Genomic DNA, 19,903 nt, shown 5'->3' with positions numbered 1-19,903 from the left:
TTCTTTTGTTAATGCTTAAAGATGGAGGAGGGATAGTCATTTTAAAGGTGCTTGATATTATGGTCAGAACACTGGTAAAATAAGATTTATCGAGTGAAAGCAAGAAACTCAGCCTAGGATGCAACTGTACTTTTTAATAAGGTGTAATTAAACTTCAATTATTATGAATTAAATTTAAATGTTAATTTTAATAAAATTTACTCAGTTTAAAATTTTTATAAAATTTTTTAATCATAATTATAATAATTTTTTTCAATCATAATTATAATAATAATTATTATTAATTTTAATTTTATCAAAATTAATCTCATTATCTATCAAAATCAACCTTTGGTCAATGAAATAAATCCTATAGGCTGATGATAAAACACTGGAAAAGGATCCATTGCTTTCTGCTCCTTTTTGCCTTTACATCTACATTATTGATATTTGATAAGATCCAATTGTCAAGTCAACTTCCAACATGATGATGCAACCAAACAAAAGAATCATTATCCATACTAATAATTTATCTAATATGTTATCAAATTTTGTCATTGAGCAAGTTTTAATAATTCATCAGCTGGATAAAGGCAAGATTAGCACAATTGCATGATTTTCCTTCCCCTGTTCATGGGAGCCACTGTACAGCCATGAATTTTATTATTATTATTTTTTTTATTTGTTATAGTTTCCACCTTGACAATCACTTCATTTTGCATGATTATTGTTTCTCTTTTTCATGGTAATTAAACCTGTGTCATTAGTCTTGGCTTTTAGACCCTTGCAGATGGAACGCAACCATACTAAAAAGCCATATGCTTATTGCCAAATGGTGCTGACATTTGATTCACACTTTCCTTGGAATTCTTTATCTTAGTTGCTGCAAGCTTACAGGCATTTGATTATTCTACACTAGATGGCTATTAGATTATTTAAAGATGATAGGCTTTCTTTTGACACGAAAATTGTATCTTGGCGTGGTTACCTTGCGGTTTCCCGGTGCCCCCGATCTTCACGTAACGATTCAGGATGATGATATTGCCCTGGTTTGGTCCATCATTTTGATCCATGGACTGATTTGGGCCTATCAAGCTTGGTAGTAGCGTTCACAAATATGGGTTCATTTGTCGATTCAGTAACGATCTTCGATTAATTTTCTCAAACGTTAAGGGCTTTTGAACTTTGGAAGTTTGATGCTATGAATCCCATATTCATTTTGCCAATGTGGATTCACCCTGTGCCATTCATCCGGGAACAACAAAGAATGCCATCTTTTTTTTTTTTTTTTTTTCTGTTAGATGAAATGAAACTCCCGTTTAGTTTTCTCAAGTGATTTCCTGTTTAAGGATCATTTTGTGCTGATGTTCAGAATTTGGAGGCTAAATCTGTTTGGAATCAATTTGTCAAATCGTAGACTTTGGAAACAAATGATGACGAGAAGGATATCCACGTTAACCAAACGAGAATCACTTGTATAAGATCAGACACCAAATAATATAAACCACACCCTTGTCTGGGCACTTTCTTCATTGACAACCTTGACTATCATCGTCAACAGAACATCTATCTTCTTCAATCCTACGGCTATAAAGGCCCCACGTGCATGCTACCGTATCCCAAGTAGCAGCATATAAAAGCACTAATCTATATATATATGATGAGATGTTATCAAAGATGGTAATCCTCGGACTTCAACTGCAACAAAGGTTCCCTGTCTGGGGCGGTGTTGGCTATTCTTGTTTGACTTCTGCTACGGTTCGTGCTCGCGCTGTTAATTCTGTTTCTAGTCCTTCGAGTAAGCTGAAAAAATGGAACAATGGTGGTAGACTGCCCCGTAGGCTGGTGCTAGGCTTAGGGACTTCTTTTTGGGCTCAGTATATGAACATGGCTGGCAATTGCAAATCTTTCATTGCTTCTGCAAGGCACAACGGGGCTGTTGAACAGGTGCATTTTCAATGTTTACTAATTCTTTTGTTGATTTGTTTTCTGGGTTTCATTTTCATGCACTTTGAATTATGTCCGTGGGTTATGGAGGAGTTGAAATTTGAAACATTAATGAACCTATGAGCCCACCATTGTTCTAATGCTATATTTCATCACTAAAATTCAAATGGAAATTGTTATTCTCTCAGATTGAGATGCCAAATTCCCTCACTTTACTGCACAGGTATTGCAGAATGTGGAATGGCCAGAACAGTTCCCCTTCAATGATGAGGATTTCCAACGTTTTGATGAGTAAATAATACAAACTAAAATTTTCTGTTTAAATTGAAATCTATGTTAAATTTCTGCTTTCCTTGAGATTATTCATCTAATTTTGTTCATGCTTTGCTTCTTCCATACGTTAATTTCCTATCTGCTGTTACTCACCATCTTCATGATGATTATACATATTTGTGATTGCTGGTTGGAGATTAGAGAAGTAAATTTTGAAGCATCTATTACCAATTTTAGATGAATGAGGGTGTTGATGTGAGACATGTTTGGCAAACCCTTTGTTCAAACTTCAAAGAACATGACTCTGTTGAACCTCTAATTTCTCCTAGAATAAGGGCTTTAGGTTTCAATCAAGCACGCTGTACTTTCTGCCTATATCTCTCGTAATATCCTCTAAACTTTGCTAGAATAAAATAGAAAATGAAGTTCGTTGTACTGTCAAACAAACAGGAAATCTTACAGCACTCCACAATTCATCCTTGCATTTATCATCCTATACTATATTGATTACAAGATTTAATGCTTTAATGAGTTGTTCAATCAAGAAGATATAATTTAGCTGAAAGTTATGCTTTGCTTAAATGATTTCAAAGTTTCATCCTCAATGTTAAGTATATTGACCAGGTTTCCAGATTTTCATGGCTGTAATGCACCTTTTGATATGTTTCAGATCACCAGATTCACTGTTCTACGAAGCTCCTCGCTTTGTTACACACATTGATGATCCAGCCATTGCTGCACTTAGTAAGTACTATTCAGAGGTTTTCCCTCCCAGCAATACTCCCGGAGTGAGCATCTTCGATATGTGCAGCAGTTGGGTAAGACATTCTTGATGTTGAGATCAGCTTCTTTCTCTATTGCATTCTCATGACCCAGTTCTTGTCGTTATGTTTAGGTCAGTCATTTTCCAAAAGGATACAAGCAAGAACGGGTAGTTGGAACGGGCATGAACGAAGAAGAGCTCAAGCAAAATCCTGTGAGATTAAAATTTTTCTTGTCGCTTTTGTAACAGTCGGCTTATAAGTACATTTTCAAAAATCTTGAAGCTGGTCATCAAACTGCTGCTATATGAGGCTGACTTTAGCAACGACAACTTTAACGATTTAGTTAATTTAATAAGTAGACTCCATCAAAATTGTAACAGATTAACAAGTTCTATTCAAATCATAGCATTAAGTTACTCTGTACAAGAGGTCTCCACTACTGCAGCTATTATTTTTGTCTTGATATTCTTTCTAGATGATTGTCATCTGACTCTCATCTGACTGAGTTCATTGGTACAACTGAAATGTGATACTGCAGTTAATGGAATCACTTTGAAACATGTCTAGTTCAAGACATTGTTGTGTTTCTGAGCAAGGGAGTTATAGCCTTGCCTGACTTTTTCAATTAATAACGTATATACTGATGTGATGAGGAGATTAGTATTACTTTAATTATTTGTCTTTGTAGGTTCTAACAGAGTATGTTGTGCAAGACTTAAATTTGAATCCTAAGCTTCCATTTGAAGATAATTCCTTTGATGTTATTACTAATGTGGTAGGTGCTTTTTCTCATCTCTTCAATATCTCCTTGTCTTTTGAAGTTTCACTTTTAAAATTGCCTTTTGCACATCAGTTATTCCTTTCTCTCTTCTTCTTGTCCTACTTTGGATGAACTGAAGGATGCTTCAGGATTTTTTGAACTTCTTCTGTGAAAGCTTGGCTTATATGCTTATCTCCGAGCAGAATCATACTTTCTAAGTTTTGGATGCCTACAACCAACTCCAAGTATGCTTTTAAACATGACATCTTAAGGATGCTTACATGATTAACTTCGAAATGTGTAGGTCAGTGTTGATTATCTAACAAAGCCTCTTGATGTTTTCAAAGAGATGCGCCGGATTCTTAAGCCCGGTGGATTAGCTATAATGAGGTGAAGTTTTCATCTACTTATTACTAATGATTGCATTCAAGTTTGAGATCAAATTTTATTAATTTTTTTTGCTTTTTACAATCTGTTATAAGAATTGTCTGTTTCCATGAAGTGATTCTTGACAACTAATGAAAAGATTTAGTAAGTTCCAACTCAATAAGAATTTGATTTTCCATCATCACTAAGCTCATGTCATGTTGATTTTCTGGCAGTATTTCTTGTTGTTTCTACAACCTGTGTGATTTATAGCCTTGGCTATAATTGCACCACATTTTTTTTTTTATGATTTAGTATTGCAATAGAACTTCTGTCTGCTAGATACCTTCAATGTTTCTTGTTTCTATTGCATCTTCCATTTCTTTGTTCAACCATTTTTATGCATCCAAAAACTTTTAACTTTTTTTAACTTGATGTAATTCATTTCTGAACAGCTTTTCCAATCGTTGCTTTTGGACAAAAGCAATCTCTATATGGACATCCACTGGTGACACCGATCATGTTGTGATTGTCGGGTCATATTTCCATTATGCTGGTGGATTTGAACCTCCTCAGGTAAATAAACTTCAATATTTCACCCATGAAGTTGTTCTTGGATAACCACTAGCTGGCAATCTCTTAGCTCTATATATTTGCTGTGTGTCGAGAGAGAGAGTGGGGTTGTTTTTTATATAATATCCGCTGATATTGACCGGAATATGCTGATGCACAGCCTATTGATGTAAATCCATGTGCATTCAAATGAGCATATCCTATATTTAAAGGCACTCAAGCTGATGATAAATTCTAATCTGATCTTTCTTCTAAAAAAATTCGCTTCTGGCTGCAGGCTGTTGATATATCTCCTAATCCTGGACGCTCAGATCCTATGTACATTGTTTACTCTAGGAAGCTCTATACAGCTTAAGAAGCTACCGGGCTGAAGATTATGAGAAATTTCTTCCAATCAATGAGTTTCTTCTTCTTTTTTGTTCCCTTTTTTTCGCAAATTTTGGAAGGGAAACAAAGGATCTCTGAATTGCATTACTTAATATTTAACTAAATCTATTGCACAGTGTTCTAAATATTATTCAGTAATTTACAATGATTATTTTAATTATAGCAATTACAATATTGCATTTTTTACCTTTGGAAATATATGAAGGGCATAATTAAAATATTAAAATATCCTATATTTTAATATTTTAAAATATAGTTTAAAACTAAAATTAAATAAAAAAGTTTTATTTATTAATATATTAAACATCAAACTTAATTTAGGCTTAAAGAGCTATGTCTAAGCCCAGCCCGAAATTTTCCGAGCTTATAGATTTGGACTAGCTATCCGATTTTTGGGCATCTCTAAACTATGAGCCCAAAAACAACATACTTTCTGGTCGGGAAGAAATTCCAGCTTTTCAATGGGGAGCGTGAAATCACAGCCCAACTACTTTGCTAGTGCAATTCCCGTTTTGGAATTCCAATTTTTTTTTTTTTAGGGACTCAGTTTAGCGGCGCAATCTTCAAAACACTGCGTTCTTTACACGCGATATCGTTGAGCGCGTAGGAGCAGGATCAGTACTGATTTGAGTCTACAGTATCTCAAGTTAAAGGACTTTTTTGTACTTTTACTTAACCACCATTTTTTCCCTCTCGTTCTCCCCAAACCACAGAGAGAAGAGAAAGAAAAGGAAGGACGAAAGGCGCAAATCCAACACCCTCGCTCCTTGTTTTGCTAACTTACGCTTCTACTATTTCTGCGCACCTTTCCGTTCACCTTTACACTCTCTACGTATTTCTTTTCTTTTCTTTTCTCTCACTAAAACCTCGGCAATGAGGAGGGGACTCGTGGCTCTCTTATTCATTTGCGATCTCTTCGTATTCTTTGCTTCGGTCGCCGCCATTGACGCCCAGTCCCAGTCTGCGTCGGAGATCAATGTCACTGCCGCTCAGTCCAATTTCTCGGACCCGAGATCCAGAGAGGATAGTTTCGCCGACATGATCGATCGCGCTCTTGAGAAGGAATTCAATGACACTGACCAAAATGAAGGTCTGTACTAGATCTGAACTCTCGCAAGCTCTCTCTTTTTGCATTTGCATTTGTTTCAGTATTAATGGTGGTTGAGCTAGGGTTTTGAAGTCTGTAGATCAGCTTTAGTTTCACTCAATTTCTCTTAGTTCTGTATTTTTCATTAAAATGTTTAATTTTAAAATTTATTTATTTTATTTTATTTTCCGTATATTTGTTCGCATTATTTTATTTAGAAAATTGTAGGTATTTGCGTAAAGAGCTTTAAATTTTGCAGTGAAAATGAGAAGTAGAAAGATGAAATTGCTTGTTTTTTCTTTTTGTATTATAAGTTATAAAATATAATGCTTATTCGGCTTAGGTGAATTCCTCTATTCATTCAGTTTCAATTATTGAAATTCTTACTAGTGTTTTCTTTTGCAGCCACTGATCCTGGTAGTTTCAACAATAGTGTCGCGGGGAAGCAGGTTGGTGGTAGGCTAGTGACATTTTCTAATATTGTTATTCATTTTCTATGACCTTTTAGTTTTGAAAGTGATTATGTGCACATTTTAAGCAGTCAAAAGTATGGATTCTTTTGTTGCGTTCCATCTCTCAACATAGGAATGCGAATAGGCCTTTAAGGCAGTTGGCTGCTGTTTAAATTACAATTTCAATTTTAGTGTTTAAAGGACCTAAACCTGAAAAAGAAATCTTGGACCAGATATTAATCATTGTTACTTTTAGGATTAGTTATAATTTGGATAATATCCATTCTAGTTTTCAAGGGAGAAAAACTTTTGAGACCAGTACACAACCATGCCACTCTTGCAATAAATGAGTGATTTTTCTGGTAATGGAAAATGAAGTATATTTTGTTGATTGAATTATAAAATACTTTTCTGTTTATGAATTTTCTATTGAGTATTAAAGAAACTCTTGCTCTTGGGTGGTGATAATGTAATTGGTTTATTTTTGTTAGGCTGTCTTGGAAACTGTTGCTAGAGTTAAGACCAAGAAAAACGAGACCAAGGAAGAGAAGTAAGAGTTAAACCCTACCTCTTCTGATATTTTAGGGATTTCGCTTCATTAACCCAGAGGACAGCTTACATTTTTTTGAGCCTTATGTCAGGTCGTTTCAGCTCCATGATGTTTTCCATTTGGATAATGAAAATGGAGCAGAAGATGCGCCAACATTGATAGATCAAAATGTATGTTCTGCAAAAGTCTTAGGAAACTTCTTCTATCCAGTTGACACTTTGCCTTGGCGTTTATATTGAATTATGACAATACTGCTTAAAGCAATTGTACTTTTAGAGTTGTTATATTTTAAGGACATTAAATGTTGATTATGTTGGGATATTTCTTTCCAGGACAATGTCTTTATAATATCCAATCCAAAGTCGAAATATCCTGTTCTACAACTAGACTTAAGGTTATACTTTTGTTAAATATTTTTTGTATTTAATTTTGATGCTGTTACAATTGTAATGGAAACACTTTTTGATTGTTCTAAAATCCTTGTGCAGATTAATATCAGATCTGGTAGTTGTCATTGTCTCTGCTACATGTGGTGGCATTGCTTTTGCTTGTGCTGGACAACCGGTACCACTGCTGTACCTTTCATGTTCTTTATTCCATTGGTTTTCACCCTTTGCAATATTGTTCTGCTTGTTTGATTCATTCTCTGTCTCTTTGTAAAAGCTTTGTAAAACTTGTTCTTGATTCACAGTGATAGGTCTTCTCTAACGGAGAGCCTCACCTTTGCATTTGGAAATTTCAGGTTATTACTGGATATCTGCTTGCAGGATCTATTATTGGGCCTGGTGGTTTTAGCTTTGTTGGTGAAATGGTGCAAGTATGTTGCTTCCGCTTGGATGCTAGTTGGCAGTTTACTTATCTTTAGCTTAGGAAACTCATTGTCCTAAACATCTTTATGTTAATTCATTGGTGGATTAAACATCAAGACATAAGAAGTGAGGTTGAAGTTGGTTACCTGAATAAGGCAGGATATCCTAATCTCCTTCCTACAATGAATCATTTTTTTTGGCCTGGGGGGAGGGGTTGCATTTAAGCATTGGACCTATTAAGCCCCTATAGGAAAATAGAAAAATGGGGGATTTGGGGAGATTTTGTAAGTGAGTTATATAAGAGTCCAACACATTTTAGACACTTTAAAAATCATGATGCTGAGTTAGGATTTAGGATGAAATGTATGCTATTGTGTTATAATAAATAGAGATAGCTGTTTAGTTGCATATCTAAACTAACATATGTAAACCAACTAAAGCCTATGAGCATGACGTGGTATAGTCTACAACTACCATATTTACTTGCTAATGCAAGAACTGAGGCCTACTGTCACCCAGTACCCTTGTTCTCTATTGATGCCTGTAAAATTTTTAAAATTTCAGCTTTGGTTAGAATATAGTTTTCATAGTTTCTACTGGTTTGACATTTGCCTGCATGCATAGGTTCCTAGAAAGAGAACCATGCCATATGCATCAAAATGGTAATGGTACACGTGCTATTACTTGTGCTGCTGTAGCAAACAAAACAAAAATGTCTTATTAATTCTTCATGAATTTTGTTTAAGGAAACTGTGGTAGTGATCGAAGCCGACATCTCTTTTCATTTTTCAAATAATTTCCCTTACTATGTTCTTATTTTTATTGGCACATGCATTTAGGTTGAAACAGTGGCTCAATTTGGTGTAATATTTCTTCTTTTTGCACTAGGCTTGGAGTTTTCAACAACAAAGGTTTTGCTTGTTGCCTTGTACTTCCCTATTAGATTCATTCCTATGATTAATGACACTAACCTGGTAACCGTTTTTACAGCTTCGTGTTGTTCGAGCAGTTGCTGTCCTTGGAGGTCTTCTCCAAATTTTTCTATTCATGTGCTTGTGTGGTATAACAGTCTCGGTATGTCTGTTATTGGTAGACATATCATATGTAAATGTTTGTTGTTTGATATCTAAAACCTTACCACATAATAACCTTTGCATTTCTTAGATTCTTTGTTTTATTATATAAGGTTTGTATTTTGTACCCAATAGAGAACTGAGATTTTAATTGTATTCTAGAGAAGCCACCGAATATTTCTTATGCCTAAACTGGCTTGAGCTCGAATTATTGGTCTCTCTAGTTTCTGTCCTCAGTTGTTTTACACTCACATTAGTGGTATGTGCACAAAACTGCAGGTGTTGGTCATATGATTCCAACATTTACTTCAGAAGCTGTGAATGATACATTTCCTACAAATTTTATCATTCATGTACTGCACTTATAAAACATCTAGCATAACAGCATAAGTGAGCATTATTCAATGGTTGTTTGGGCTCTGGCTAGATATTATTTACTCTTTCTCCTCAGTTGGGCGAGGACCCATTCATTTGTTTGTTCAATTAGGCATGTGGACTAAAGTGCTGCTTTTTAAATTGGAGAAGATATGCTGTTTTTCTATTTTTTTTCCTTATTTTACTAGTCTTATAACATTTACCTTCTCCATTACTCAGAGTATTATATTTATGAGTTTTTGATGAATGCAGCTTCATGCTTTTTGCAGTTATGTGGGGGTAAACCTTCAGAGGGGGTTTTCGTTGGTGCATTCTTGTCTATGTCTTCTACAGCAGTGGTAAGCCTCTATGAACTGCATATCTAATGAGAACTTGGAATGGTGAAAACTTTTAGTATATTACAGTTTGCATGAATCTTGACCTTGTCGGTTAATTTCTCTCTCAATTTGGATAGAGACAGGTGCTTGTTCATGGAATCACTTTTACAAATATTTGCCTTCCATATACAAGTAGTTTTCTTTTACTCTCATGATGACTGCTTTGTATTTTGTGGTTCCAGGTTTTGAAATTTTTGATGGAAAGGAATAGTACAAGTGCCCTTCATGGTCAGGTTACAATTGGAACTCTTATCTTACAGGTATTTATTTTCTCGGTCAACATATCAGTCAAAAGAATATTGACTTTAGTTGTGCATAGATACTTAGCTAGTATGAAGTTCTGAACTATTATGGTTGGCAGGACTGCGCTGTGGGTTTGCTGTTTGCTTTACTTCCAGTTCTAGGTGGCAGTTCTGGCATCCTTCAAGGATTATTATCCATGACTAAATCGTAAATGAAAAATCTATAGGATCAGCTCGCTTTGATTCAGGTGAGGCAAAGATCTTCTCTGTTTGTAGGTTTCTAATGATAAATTTTCTGTCAATCTTCAGGTTGGTGGTTTTAATCTCATTTCTGGCCATTTTGACAATATTATCTCGGACTTGTGTCCCATGGTTTCTTAAGCTCATGATAAGCCTATCATCAGAGGTAACATGTATTATTTGGTTTTGTTCTTTAATCCATGTAGAGATTTATTAACACAAATATTTACTTGCACAGACTAATGAGCTCTATCAGTTGGCATCCGTGGCATTCTGCTTGCTTGTTGCTTGGGTTTGCTCATTCCCTTCTTACTTCTTGCATTGTAATGAACTTAGCATTTCATTGCAACATAAACATCAGAACGATCTCTCATTTTATTGCATGAGTTTCTTCACTTTTTGTGCTTGCTCATTCTTGCAGCTTTTCTTTTCCAACCAAAAAGACCTACTTACCTTTTCATTCGGTTAGCAATCTACAATTATGTGTATATATATACACGTAACATTGCTTGTTGTAAAACTCCAGTGTAGTGATAAGCTGGGTCTAAGCCTTGAGCTGGGTTCCTTTGCCGCGGGAGTGATGATATCAACCACTGATCTGGGTCAGCATACGCTTGAACAAGTAAGATTTCTAGTTTTGTGTACTCTTTCTGGAACTTGCAATGCCTGATTACTTTTGTTATGCTTCTCTCGAAGTCCTTTTTGTGGTTAAGTGATTTGCATTGTGAAGTAGATTTATGTATGATCAAAAATATGTTAACTTCCTACTTAAATCAATTGTTATGTGAGCTCATTGGCCATCTCTGCACAGAGTAAATATTGTAATCCCTTTCTAGACTGAGTTATCAGTCTTAATGTTATTGAATCAGCTAAAGGCAATTACTGATGGTGTAAGATGAGTGGTTCTTGTAGTAAGGTAATTCAGAGTCCTGTCTGTACTAGATGTGCAGTTAGGACAGTCTTGTGTCCATCAGGCACGACCATAACCATCTTGGTGTGGCCTCTAGGGTTTTAATTGGTATTTTCTACTTACTGGAACTTTTTTCCTCAAGTTTAATTTGGTTTATGAAGCATGCATGAGAGCTTTATTGTGAATATAAGTTCAGATATTAGTATATCTGAACTTTTTTTTATTCATATTTTTTGTTTGTACTCTGAACTAATACAAGATAGTATGTTACAATGGTGTTCTTGCCTTGTTATGCATTGATTCCTTATGCATACATCTGCTAACCAATGAAATTCTGCCTTGGTTTTCTCTCTCTTATATACAGGTCGAACCCATTCGCAATTTCTTTGCTGCTCTTTTCCTTGCCAGTATTGGGATGTTGATTCATGTGCATTTCCTTTGGAATCACGTTGATATATTGCTAGCAGCTGTAATATTGGTGATTATTATTAAAACAATGGTAGTTGCTGCAGTTGTCAAGGGATTTAGATACAGCAACAAAACTTCGATTCTTGTATGAGTTGAGCATACCACTTGCATTGTGTATTTATTTTGACATCATTCTATAAAGGGACCTTAGTTCCTTTTAACTTATTGTGTAGGTAGGGATGTCTTTGGCCCAGATTGGAGAATTTGCTTTTGTTCTTCTAAGTCGTGCTTCTAATCTTCATCTAGTTGAGGTTTGAACTCCATTGCTTTAATCATCATATAATTGAAGTTACTACTGCGTATGTGTCTGACTCTCTCTCTCTCTTCACCCCCCACCTTCCTGTAACCCTGAGGTTGCCCAGATCTCCTACAGTGTTATCTGACTGATGAATTTACTTAATTTATAAGTGTTGTTAAGAACATCATACATTTTTATCTGAATTTAGAAGTGTTAAGAAAATCATGCACCTTTATCTGAAAACAAGTACTTCAGTTCTTTTTTCTGAAGCTTCCTTACTGACAGTATTGCTGAAATTTTTGTCATTGCTGTAGGGTAAACTTTACCGGCTACTTCTGGGCACAACAGCTCTTAGTTTGGTATGTGAGTCATTATATGTGCTTGCATTAGCATTTGACATTATATTCTATTCAAGAAAAAAAATGACTTTTGAGAATCTTTGTGGGTTTACTATTCTGATTGTGAGTAGTGAACATGCAACTGGCGGGTTGTTTGAACATGTGCAACTGCAATAAATGTCTTGCTGCAGTTGCTTCTTCTGCTTATAGGTTCCAGAACAATAGTCTATTAGAAACAATGCAATTGGTTTAAGCATTTTCGGTTCAGAATGGAAACTTTACCTTTTAAGTGCCTGATTTAGCTGACACTAGCCAATTTCATGAAGTTCTTTTGTTGTTAAAATAGCATTCTATGATAGAGCACTAAACTAAATTTCTATTAAGGTTCAAATTGTGCTCGTAAAATAATCTTGCAGGTGACTACTCCATTGCTTTTCAAGCTGATTCCAGCTGTTGTTCATCTTGGTGTGCTCTTGCGGTGGTTCCCTGCTGATAGTCCAGCTGAGGTAATCCATCTGCCTTTGAATGTAAACTTAATGGTATAATGTTATTATTCTGATAACAGATTACTGAAGAGAGGGTTGCACCTGTTTTAAATTTTTACCTGATTCTTGCGGGAACAAGTGTTTTGAGGTTATGTTGAATATGATTTCTCCTCCCAGATTGGTTTTAAAGGAGATACTGTTCGGGCGGACAGTGCTAAGCGTATTACTTTGATGGTCCAAGGCTCTCATGATTCATGATAATAAATAAAAACATGAACCAGAAAATTGCCAATTTCAGCCTTTACCTGATGGGGTTGTTATACTCTGGAGGACAGGTGATTAAAAGTGCAAAGGAAGTTGACTGAGTGAACAGGTTCTTTTCCATTCCCACCTTCCCATGACCAAGCAAAGACCGTGCAAAAAACAGCCAGCACTGAGATATGAACAGCAATATAAATATGATCCTCCTTCCTCCTCCTAATGTTGGTTCTGATCATCACATTAAACTTTCCCTGATGACCTTTGTAAAATAGGGTCCATTTCTAACGTATTATTTCAATCTTTTCCCTTTTACCCAGTTCAATTGATTGGTTTATTTGTTTTATTTCATCCTTTTTTCTTTTTTCTTTTTCTTTTTTCCTGGGTGAGCTATTAGCCAGGCTACAAATTGCAAGTGTATCTGTTCATGTTTTGGTTCCTGTGGATACCGCACCTTGATCTTGTAAAATAAAATTTTGTTTCACATATTAAGATCATTTGATAAACTTTTATTCAACTGTTTATATTTAAGAAATAATGATTAATTGTTGCAGCAGAAGGAATATCTTGATTTTGAATAAAAGTATCATAATTAATCCCTCTTTCCTTCATTTGATTGCTGATTTTACTAACCTTCGCATGCGGGTTTTTTTTTTTTTTTTTTTTTTTAATTTCGCATCCTGTAATGAAAGCCAAGTTCCTACCTTTTTATTTTCTTTTGTAAATATTAATGTTCACCTGAAGCCTTATTTTATTTCTTTCCTTATAAAATTGGCACTAAGAGCTATTGCCTATTGCTATATATATATATAAACAAAAATAACAAGTATTAATTATGCTTTAAATGCAATATTTATTATATATATGGGTAGATCAAATGTTAATTTATTACGAAAGCGATCATTAAAATTTGAAAATCCATATTGCCTTCAAGTAGGTAAAATCGACAGTATTGTTTTTTTTTTTTTTTCTATATTTTTGATAAGGATTTGTGGAGCTTTCTTACACGTTCTTACACTTTATAAAGACAAAGCTAAGTAATAGTTTGTTTGGTATCTTTTCATCAATCACAAAACATTTATTTAGTTTGAAATTTCAAGTTTTGATTGTAGTTATTTTTCAAATTACATTTTTGTTTGGTTTATTATTACTTTTCCTCTAACATTTAACTTTGTAAATGTTAGTAATAATTAATAACTTTTATAACTATATTATTTCTCTTTAAATGTGATAAAAATAATACATTAAATGTAATTTTTTGGGGTAAATAAATAAATATATATATATATATATATTAAAAAATAACATCTTAACAACTCTTAATCAGTATTTATAACCGAATAAATTTTAGGATTAATAATTAAAAGAAAAGAAAGGTAAGTGAAGGAAATTATTAGTAATTTTTAAGTAAGGTATTCCATAAGAAAATTGAGGGGTTACCCACATTTTTGGCCTGAGATTTGTCCAATTAGGACCTTGTCAACAACACGAATAAAACATGGTTCGCAAACTTGATGTCATTGGTGACATAACTTTCTACCCATAAAAAAGCCAAAACAATAGTTTTAAGGAAAGCAACAAATGTTGAACATGACATTCATGTTAAATTGGAAAAATATTCATTTTTCCAATGATTTCTTTCTCTTCATTATAATCATCTTCGTTTTACCCAAGTCCTTGTTAATTCTATACTTATATATATATTTTAACATTAGGGTCATTATTGGTGCATTTTTTTTTGGGTACATGTCATTATTGGTACGTTGCTCATAGATTAAACATTTTAAACATTTTTCAAAGGCAAATGCGACACAAGCTTTGGCTATTATTGACGTGAAAAAGAAATGGCTTTAGTACTTAAATTGTACATTTGTAAATTGTAATTGCATACTACTCCCTTTGTCCCATTTTTTATTCATTTTTTTTATGTCTTTAAAATTTTTTTTTTTGAATATCTAAAATTTTTACTTTTTTATATTTTAAAACTTATTTTGAAAATTTTTTTTTTTTACTTTTTGACATTAAAAGTCATGAAACTTTAATTTTATAAAAAAAATTAATTTTAATATTAAATACATTAAAGTCAAATTTTTTTTTAAATTTCGAAAAAATCAATACCATTCAAATAATTTAAGTAGAAAAAAATATTAGTTAAAAACTATTATTATATTAAACATCATATTTGATTCAATTATAATTGCATAATTTTTTAATTCAAAATAGAATTCGAATCTTTCTTCTTCCAAATAAAAAAAATTTTTCCTACAAATTTTAATGTCACAATCTGATTTCGATAGGTGTAGATACATATAGATCAAATAGGAATATGTATATATATATATATATATATAAAGCTTTTATTATCCATAGGAGTACACAAAGGATGGGAAATAAGATGGTTGCTTGGCTCTGGCAAAAAGGTTCCAAAGAACTGAACTTGACACCTCATTGATGTTTACAGCTAGTAAATAAAAACATGTCTTGTTTGTTGAAATGTCACTGTGTCTTAAAAGTGATCATAATTGTGAGATATGAATTTCAATTTGGACAAACCAAACCAGTCCATCACTCGTCAGACAGACGGGCAGAAGTGAGTGAAATCCAAGAAAGCTACCTATATCCATAGGATCTTATTTTGATACAATATGTATTTGAGTTATATTTATTTCGTATAAAATATATATTTTTTTAAATTATATTTTTTTTTATCATTTTTATATCTTATCACAATATCTATTTGAAATTATTAGATGTCGTTGATTTTTTTATGTGCTATTATTATTTGTTTGCTTACAATACCATGATCGGAGAAGATATAGAGATCCCCCTTTACTCCTTCTCAAGTCCTTTCAATGGTTGTCCATTCAACAGCAAAATGGTAAAATTAAATGCCAGTACTGCTCCAAGGTGATAATGTGGAGATTATTCCAAGTTTTTAAGCTTGAGGACAAGCTTCATTTCCTTACTTGTTTTCCTTATCTTTCAAGTTTATTTCAGGTGGAGTCAAAAATTGCCTGGAGGTGTGCCAGTTTTCTAGTCACAATTTTCTTTTGTTTCAATGCTAAAATTTTGGAACACGAGTCATTTTCATCTGAGTCATATACATGCATGAACTGGCACAAATCCAAGGTTTTGGTCCCACAGCCAATCAAAACAAAATTGGAAGATATTTAAATGATGTCAAAACTCTTGAAAAATTACTGGGTTGAATCATATGCGGGGTTGAATTAATCAGAGTTAATACTATATTCATTGAACTTTCAAAGACATTTTAACTTTGAACAGCATTGAAGTCTTTGAGGGTGTTGACAATTTTTTAAAAGTCAGCAGTCAAAGTGGTTATTTTTTTTTCCAAATTGTTATTTCGGTTTCAATCTTCTGGTCTGGTTTGTTTTGACAGGCTAATTTATTATTTCATTACTGTAATAATTCAACTCAAGAAATTGAAGATTTTTTTATTACAGAGAAGAATATCCTGATATGTATACGTTACCAAAATTCTACTTGTTTCCCCAGGAACAAGGAATATTGTAGCTGTCAATCGAATTCAGGATCTTTACCCGTTTGGTAGGAAGGAAAGAAAGAGAAAAGAAATGAAAATATTTGATGAAAGTTTGGCCAAGCAGTGTTTTGTCTTAGAAGAGGACCCCGTAACAGGGCCCAATTCCAGAATAATGTTTTCTGATAGCTGAAGTTTCAATCTATGGAGAAGCAAATAGCATGGTCCCTTTTTTCCTTCTATGACAAGACATACCTTGTCTTTTCTTATGTTTTTATTCACCAACGTCAATTATTATGTGCCATGAATATACCTTTTCATAAAAAAGTGCAGTCTCTTCATCAACATTTCCTGATCAATTTCTAGAGAATCAGAGTAAGGTGGACCAGCTGTAAAGAGGAAAAACAAAAAGTTACAAAATTTTCTTGTAAAAAGATGAAATAGAAATTAAGAGGTAGGCAGATTTGGATTAAGATTTGAATAATTTTGATGACATTTTTCTAACATTTTTTGTCTTCCAGTAAGTTGTATAGGTCAACATTATTCAAATTCTAATTTGAAATTCCTGATTTTAGTTGAGTTTCTGAAGTCTGAACCAATTTACACTTCAGCATATACCTTTTTCCTAGTTTGGAACTCTGAAAAAGAAGCAACAAATTTTCTTCCTCTTAGCACTTTAAAACCATAAGACAACCATTTACAATCCCACATGGTCAGATTCCATTTCTTTCTTCTTTTCCTTTCCCTATCTTTTCCCCGTAGCCAAACAAGGATGATACGTACTTGTATTATTCTAAAAGAGAGGAAGTTAAAGGGTGCTTTGTCTTGGTTCAATGATCATCACTTTGGTTCTTTTCTACATCTATCGCTGTTAACACAGCTAGGAGTAAAATGAAGTGAGAAGTTGTCACAATTGTAAATCATCACCTTTTAGACCCCATTTTAGAATGAACAAAAGCAGACATAAAGGTGGTTCGGTATGGGCATTGAAAAAGAAAAAAAAAAATCTGACTCCTTTGGAGGAGAGGAGGGGGTGAAGGGAAAGATGCCTTTGTTAATCATCGCTAATGCAAACAATAAACATGCATAAAGTTAATTCATTTCTTGCTGCTATTTCTGACTTTGTGGTCCTTTCACATACCAAAAAACAATGGGGAAATGGCTTAGGCCCAGCAATAGGCTAATTCACATTCTGCAATCATTGGCAAATTAAAGAATAAAAGGATGATTCTGCTATAATGTCGCCTTTTAAAATTATTCGAGAAAGAAAATAGATCCAAACAAAACCCGAAAACACCCATGAGTGTATTATCAAAAAATTAACTATGTATCATAAACGAAAGTAATTGCCTAAATCTGGATAGTATGTTCCTTCATCTTCATCAGCCTGAACAGAAATGACATGGTTATTCATTCAGTATATCTTATCCTTGCAAAGTTGTCAAGTAACGCTAATAGGTCTGTTAAGGAGGGTTCTTGAGGATGACTTATTTTCTTCTAAAGGCCTTGGGGTGGCAAGCGTGAGCTCCAGATCAGGCGCCACATTTGGAGAGATATTGCTAGATTGTGCTGCATTTGATGTTTCTGTCCGGAAATCACTGAACCCATGCTCCAGGTTAACGGGCATGGCATGATGATGATGATGATGCAAACCTAATTGAGGAATTGTATGACTAGGCTGGGAGTTAGAGCTGTTAACATGAGATCCAGCCACGCTACTGCCTCTAACCTGTCATGTTCAGAACAAGAAATAAAATCTTAACAGATGGTTTCATAATCAGGATTATCAGAATATAACCAAGGAATAAAGCTGGCAATTAAACCTAGAATTGAACAAAAACCGTGCGTACCATGTCAAACAGGCTCGAACGTCGCTTCTTCTTGTTGAGAGTTGACTGTCGAAGAAAATACTTTTGAGCATGACTTGCAACTTGGGTTGGAGTTCTTGTAGTCACAAAGTCTCTGGAGATGCCTCTCCAGTCCCCTTTCCCTAGCTTCTCCAGCCCAAGTAGAAATGTTCGGTGTTCCTCTTCTGTCCATGGAACTCCTAAATATCCAAACCATGTAAACACTAATTATGGTTATAATCTAACTATTACAGTACTAGCTTTTTTTTTTAAATCAGTTTCTTTGATAAAAATAAAATTTTTTTCATCATATAAGTAATATTTGATCAATTTCTAGTCAATCAACAGGCTGAATAAAGATGATCAAAACAGGTTGTAGCAGATGATTTTATGAACAGATCGAACAACATAAAGATAAAGCAAAATCGATGCCAAATTAAGGAATATGATGACAATCAAAGGATATATAATATAAAAGGTACTGATTAAGAACTAACCCTTCTTCCTGTCCGGAGATCGACCCATGAGACCATCAGATAGATAATCAATGGAAGTTTTATCAGAATTTTCATCGATGGAAACTCTAGAAGAAGAAGGAGAGGGCGATGAGGGAGGGGCTGAAGACAAGCAATCCATGCTAAAACTCTTCTTCATGGAAACAGATGATGAAGACATGTCAAGTTGAACACCAAAAAGCCTAAGTCCTCCCACAGCAGTCGCTCTATAAGTGTTGCAGGTCCTTGAATTATGGCCTGTGTTTCCGCAATGTGAGCACTTCCTGCCCATTTCCTTCCAGACAAAGCTCAACTTCTCAGACCAACACCCAAAGATAACAAACTCAGAGAGAGAGCAAATAACTGAGATGTTTGGTGGTTTATATGATGATGGAATAAGGTGGGGTTTATGAAAATGGAGGTATAGTTTATAGTTGGATATTTTTCCAACTTGGGTTCTAAACAAAAGAAAATTACAAGCACACTTCTCTTTCAAGAAATCATATCTAATATTATCTCATGCTCCATCCGCATCTTTTCTTTCTTTTTTCCTCTCTACACTATGTGGTGATTAGCATAATATGTACATATTGTAGAATTGGGACCCATGAAAACATACTGTCATGCAATGGACAAACTCTCAGTCTACAGTCTACATATACAAGTATACAAATACGTGTATATATGCATATATATATATTTATATTTTGTGCAACAGAGCGGTTAAACCACTTACACCACACAGGCCTTAGCCCTTGCAACACTTAAGAGGTCTTCCTGTAACAATCTACCTTAAGCAGAAGGAGAAAATAACTTAACAACATCAAAATCACAATTATGAGCATAATTTGCTAGAAAATCTGTACAAAAGCTGGCTTTTCTGTAGATGTGAATTATAGAGCAATTCAAATCCAACTATATATGGATAATTTTCCTCTAATTACTTAGTGATTATATATATAATTTAATGATGCGCAGGGCCTTGATATAAAATTCAAAATAACGTTATACGTTTGGAAGACTAAATAAACAAATAATAGCATATTAAAAGTTTCAATTTTGATTATGCTAGAATAAACTGTATATGATCAAGGGGTACCACATGGTAGTCC

General features: G+C 34.1%; 3 protein-coding genes across 8 annotated transcripts; 2 read left to right on the top strand and 1 right to left on the bottom strand.

Annotated features, from left to right (window-relative positions):
* Positions 1-1,550: 1,550 nt before the first annotated feature.
* On the top strand, positions 1,551-5,211 carry LOC111300360 (S-adenosyl-L-methionine-dependent methyltransferases superfamily protein). 3 transcript variants are annotated; one of them, XM_089747195.1, is made up of 8 exons: positions 1,551-1,926; positions 2,159-2,217; positions 2,870-3,017; positions 3,095-3,175; positions 3,652-3,738; positions 4,028-4,113; positions 4,545-4,665; positions 4,940-5,211. In XM_089747195.1, exons 1-8 carry the CDS (start codon positions 1,645-1,647, stop codon positions 5,015-5,017), a joined length of 942 nt encoding a protein of 313 aa, XP_089603321.1. In that variant the 5' UTR covers positions 1,551-1,644; the 3' UTR covers positions 5,018-5,211. The 3 variants fall into 3 exon arrangements, with proteins under 3 accessions (XP_089603321.1, XP_089603322.1, XP_022751731.2); XM_022895996.2 differs by having other exon boundaries at positions 1,554-1,926; positions 2,150-2,217; XM_089747196.1 differs by lacking the exon at positions 3,652-3,738 and having other exon boundaries at positions 2,150-2,217.
* A 542-nt stretch (positions 5,212-5,753) lies between these two features.
* LOC111299156 (K(+) efflux antiporter 4-like) lies at positions 5,754-13,463 on the top strand. 4 transcript variants are annotated; one of them, XR_002691252.2, is made up of 20 exons: positions 5,754-6,139; positions 6,542-6,585; positions 7,080-7,138; positions 7,230-7,308; positions 7,471-7,532; positions 7,627-7,702; positions 7,881-7,955; positions 8,787-8,858; positions 8,938-9,021; positions 9,665-9,733; positions 9,955-10,032; positions 10,134-10,222; positions 10,324-10,420; positions 10,493-10,546; positions 10,781-10,876; positions 11,529-11,717; positions 11,810-11,883; positions 12,185-12,229; positions 12,625-12,714; positions 12,871-13,463. XR_002691252.2 is itself a non-coding variant. In XM_022894189.2 (20 exons), exons 1-20 carry the CDS (start codon positions 5,923-5,925, stop codon positions 12,949-12,951), a joined length of 1,734 nt encoding a protein of 577 aa, XP_022749924.2. In that variant the 5' UTR covers positions 5,754-5,922; the 3' UTR covers positions 12,952-13,463. The 4 variants fall into 4 exon arrangements, 3 of the variants coding, with proteins under 3 accessions (XP_022749924.2, XP_022749926.2, XP_022749925.2); XM_022894189.2 differs by having other exon boundaries at positions 11,806-11,883; XM_022894191.2 differs by lacking the exon at positions 8,787-8,858 and having other exon boundaries at positions 11,806-11,883.
* A 4,203-nt stretch (positions 13,464-17,666) lies between these two features.
* LOC111300359 (transcription factor MYBS3-like) lies at positions 17,667-19,199 on the bottom strand. The gene is made up of 3 exons (XM_022895995.2): positions 18,795-19,199; positions 18,301-18,497; positions 17,667-18,179 (listed from the first exon to the last, which is right to left on the bottom strand). Exons 1-3 carry the CDS (start codon positions 19,081-19,083, stop codon positions 17,892-17,894), a joined length of 774 nt encoding a protein of 257 aa, XP_022751730.1. The 5' UTR covers positions 19,084-19,199; the 3' UTR covers positions 17,667-17,891.
* Between the last annotated feature and the right edge of the window lie 704 nt (positions 19,200-19,903).

This window comes from Durio zibethinus, chromosome 18 (assembly GCF_047325235.1).
Source record: "Durio zibethinus cultivar Kanyao isolate XHJ-2024 chromosome 18, ASM4732523v1, whole genome shotgun sequence".
In the NCBI taxonomy this organism is placed as follows: domain Eukaryota; kingdom Viridiplantae; phylum Streptophyta; class Magnoliopsida; order Malvales; family Malvaceae; genus Durio; species Durio zibethinus.
The sequence above is the reverse complement of the archived record's forward strand: the minus strand, read 5'-3'. Positions and strand labels throughout refer to the sequence as shown.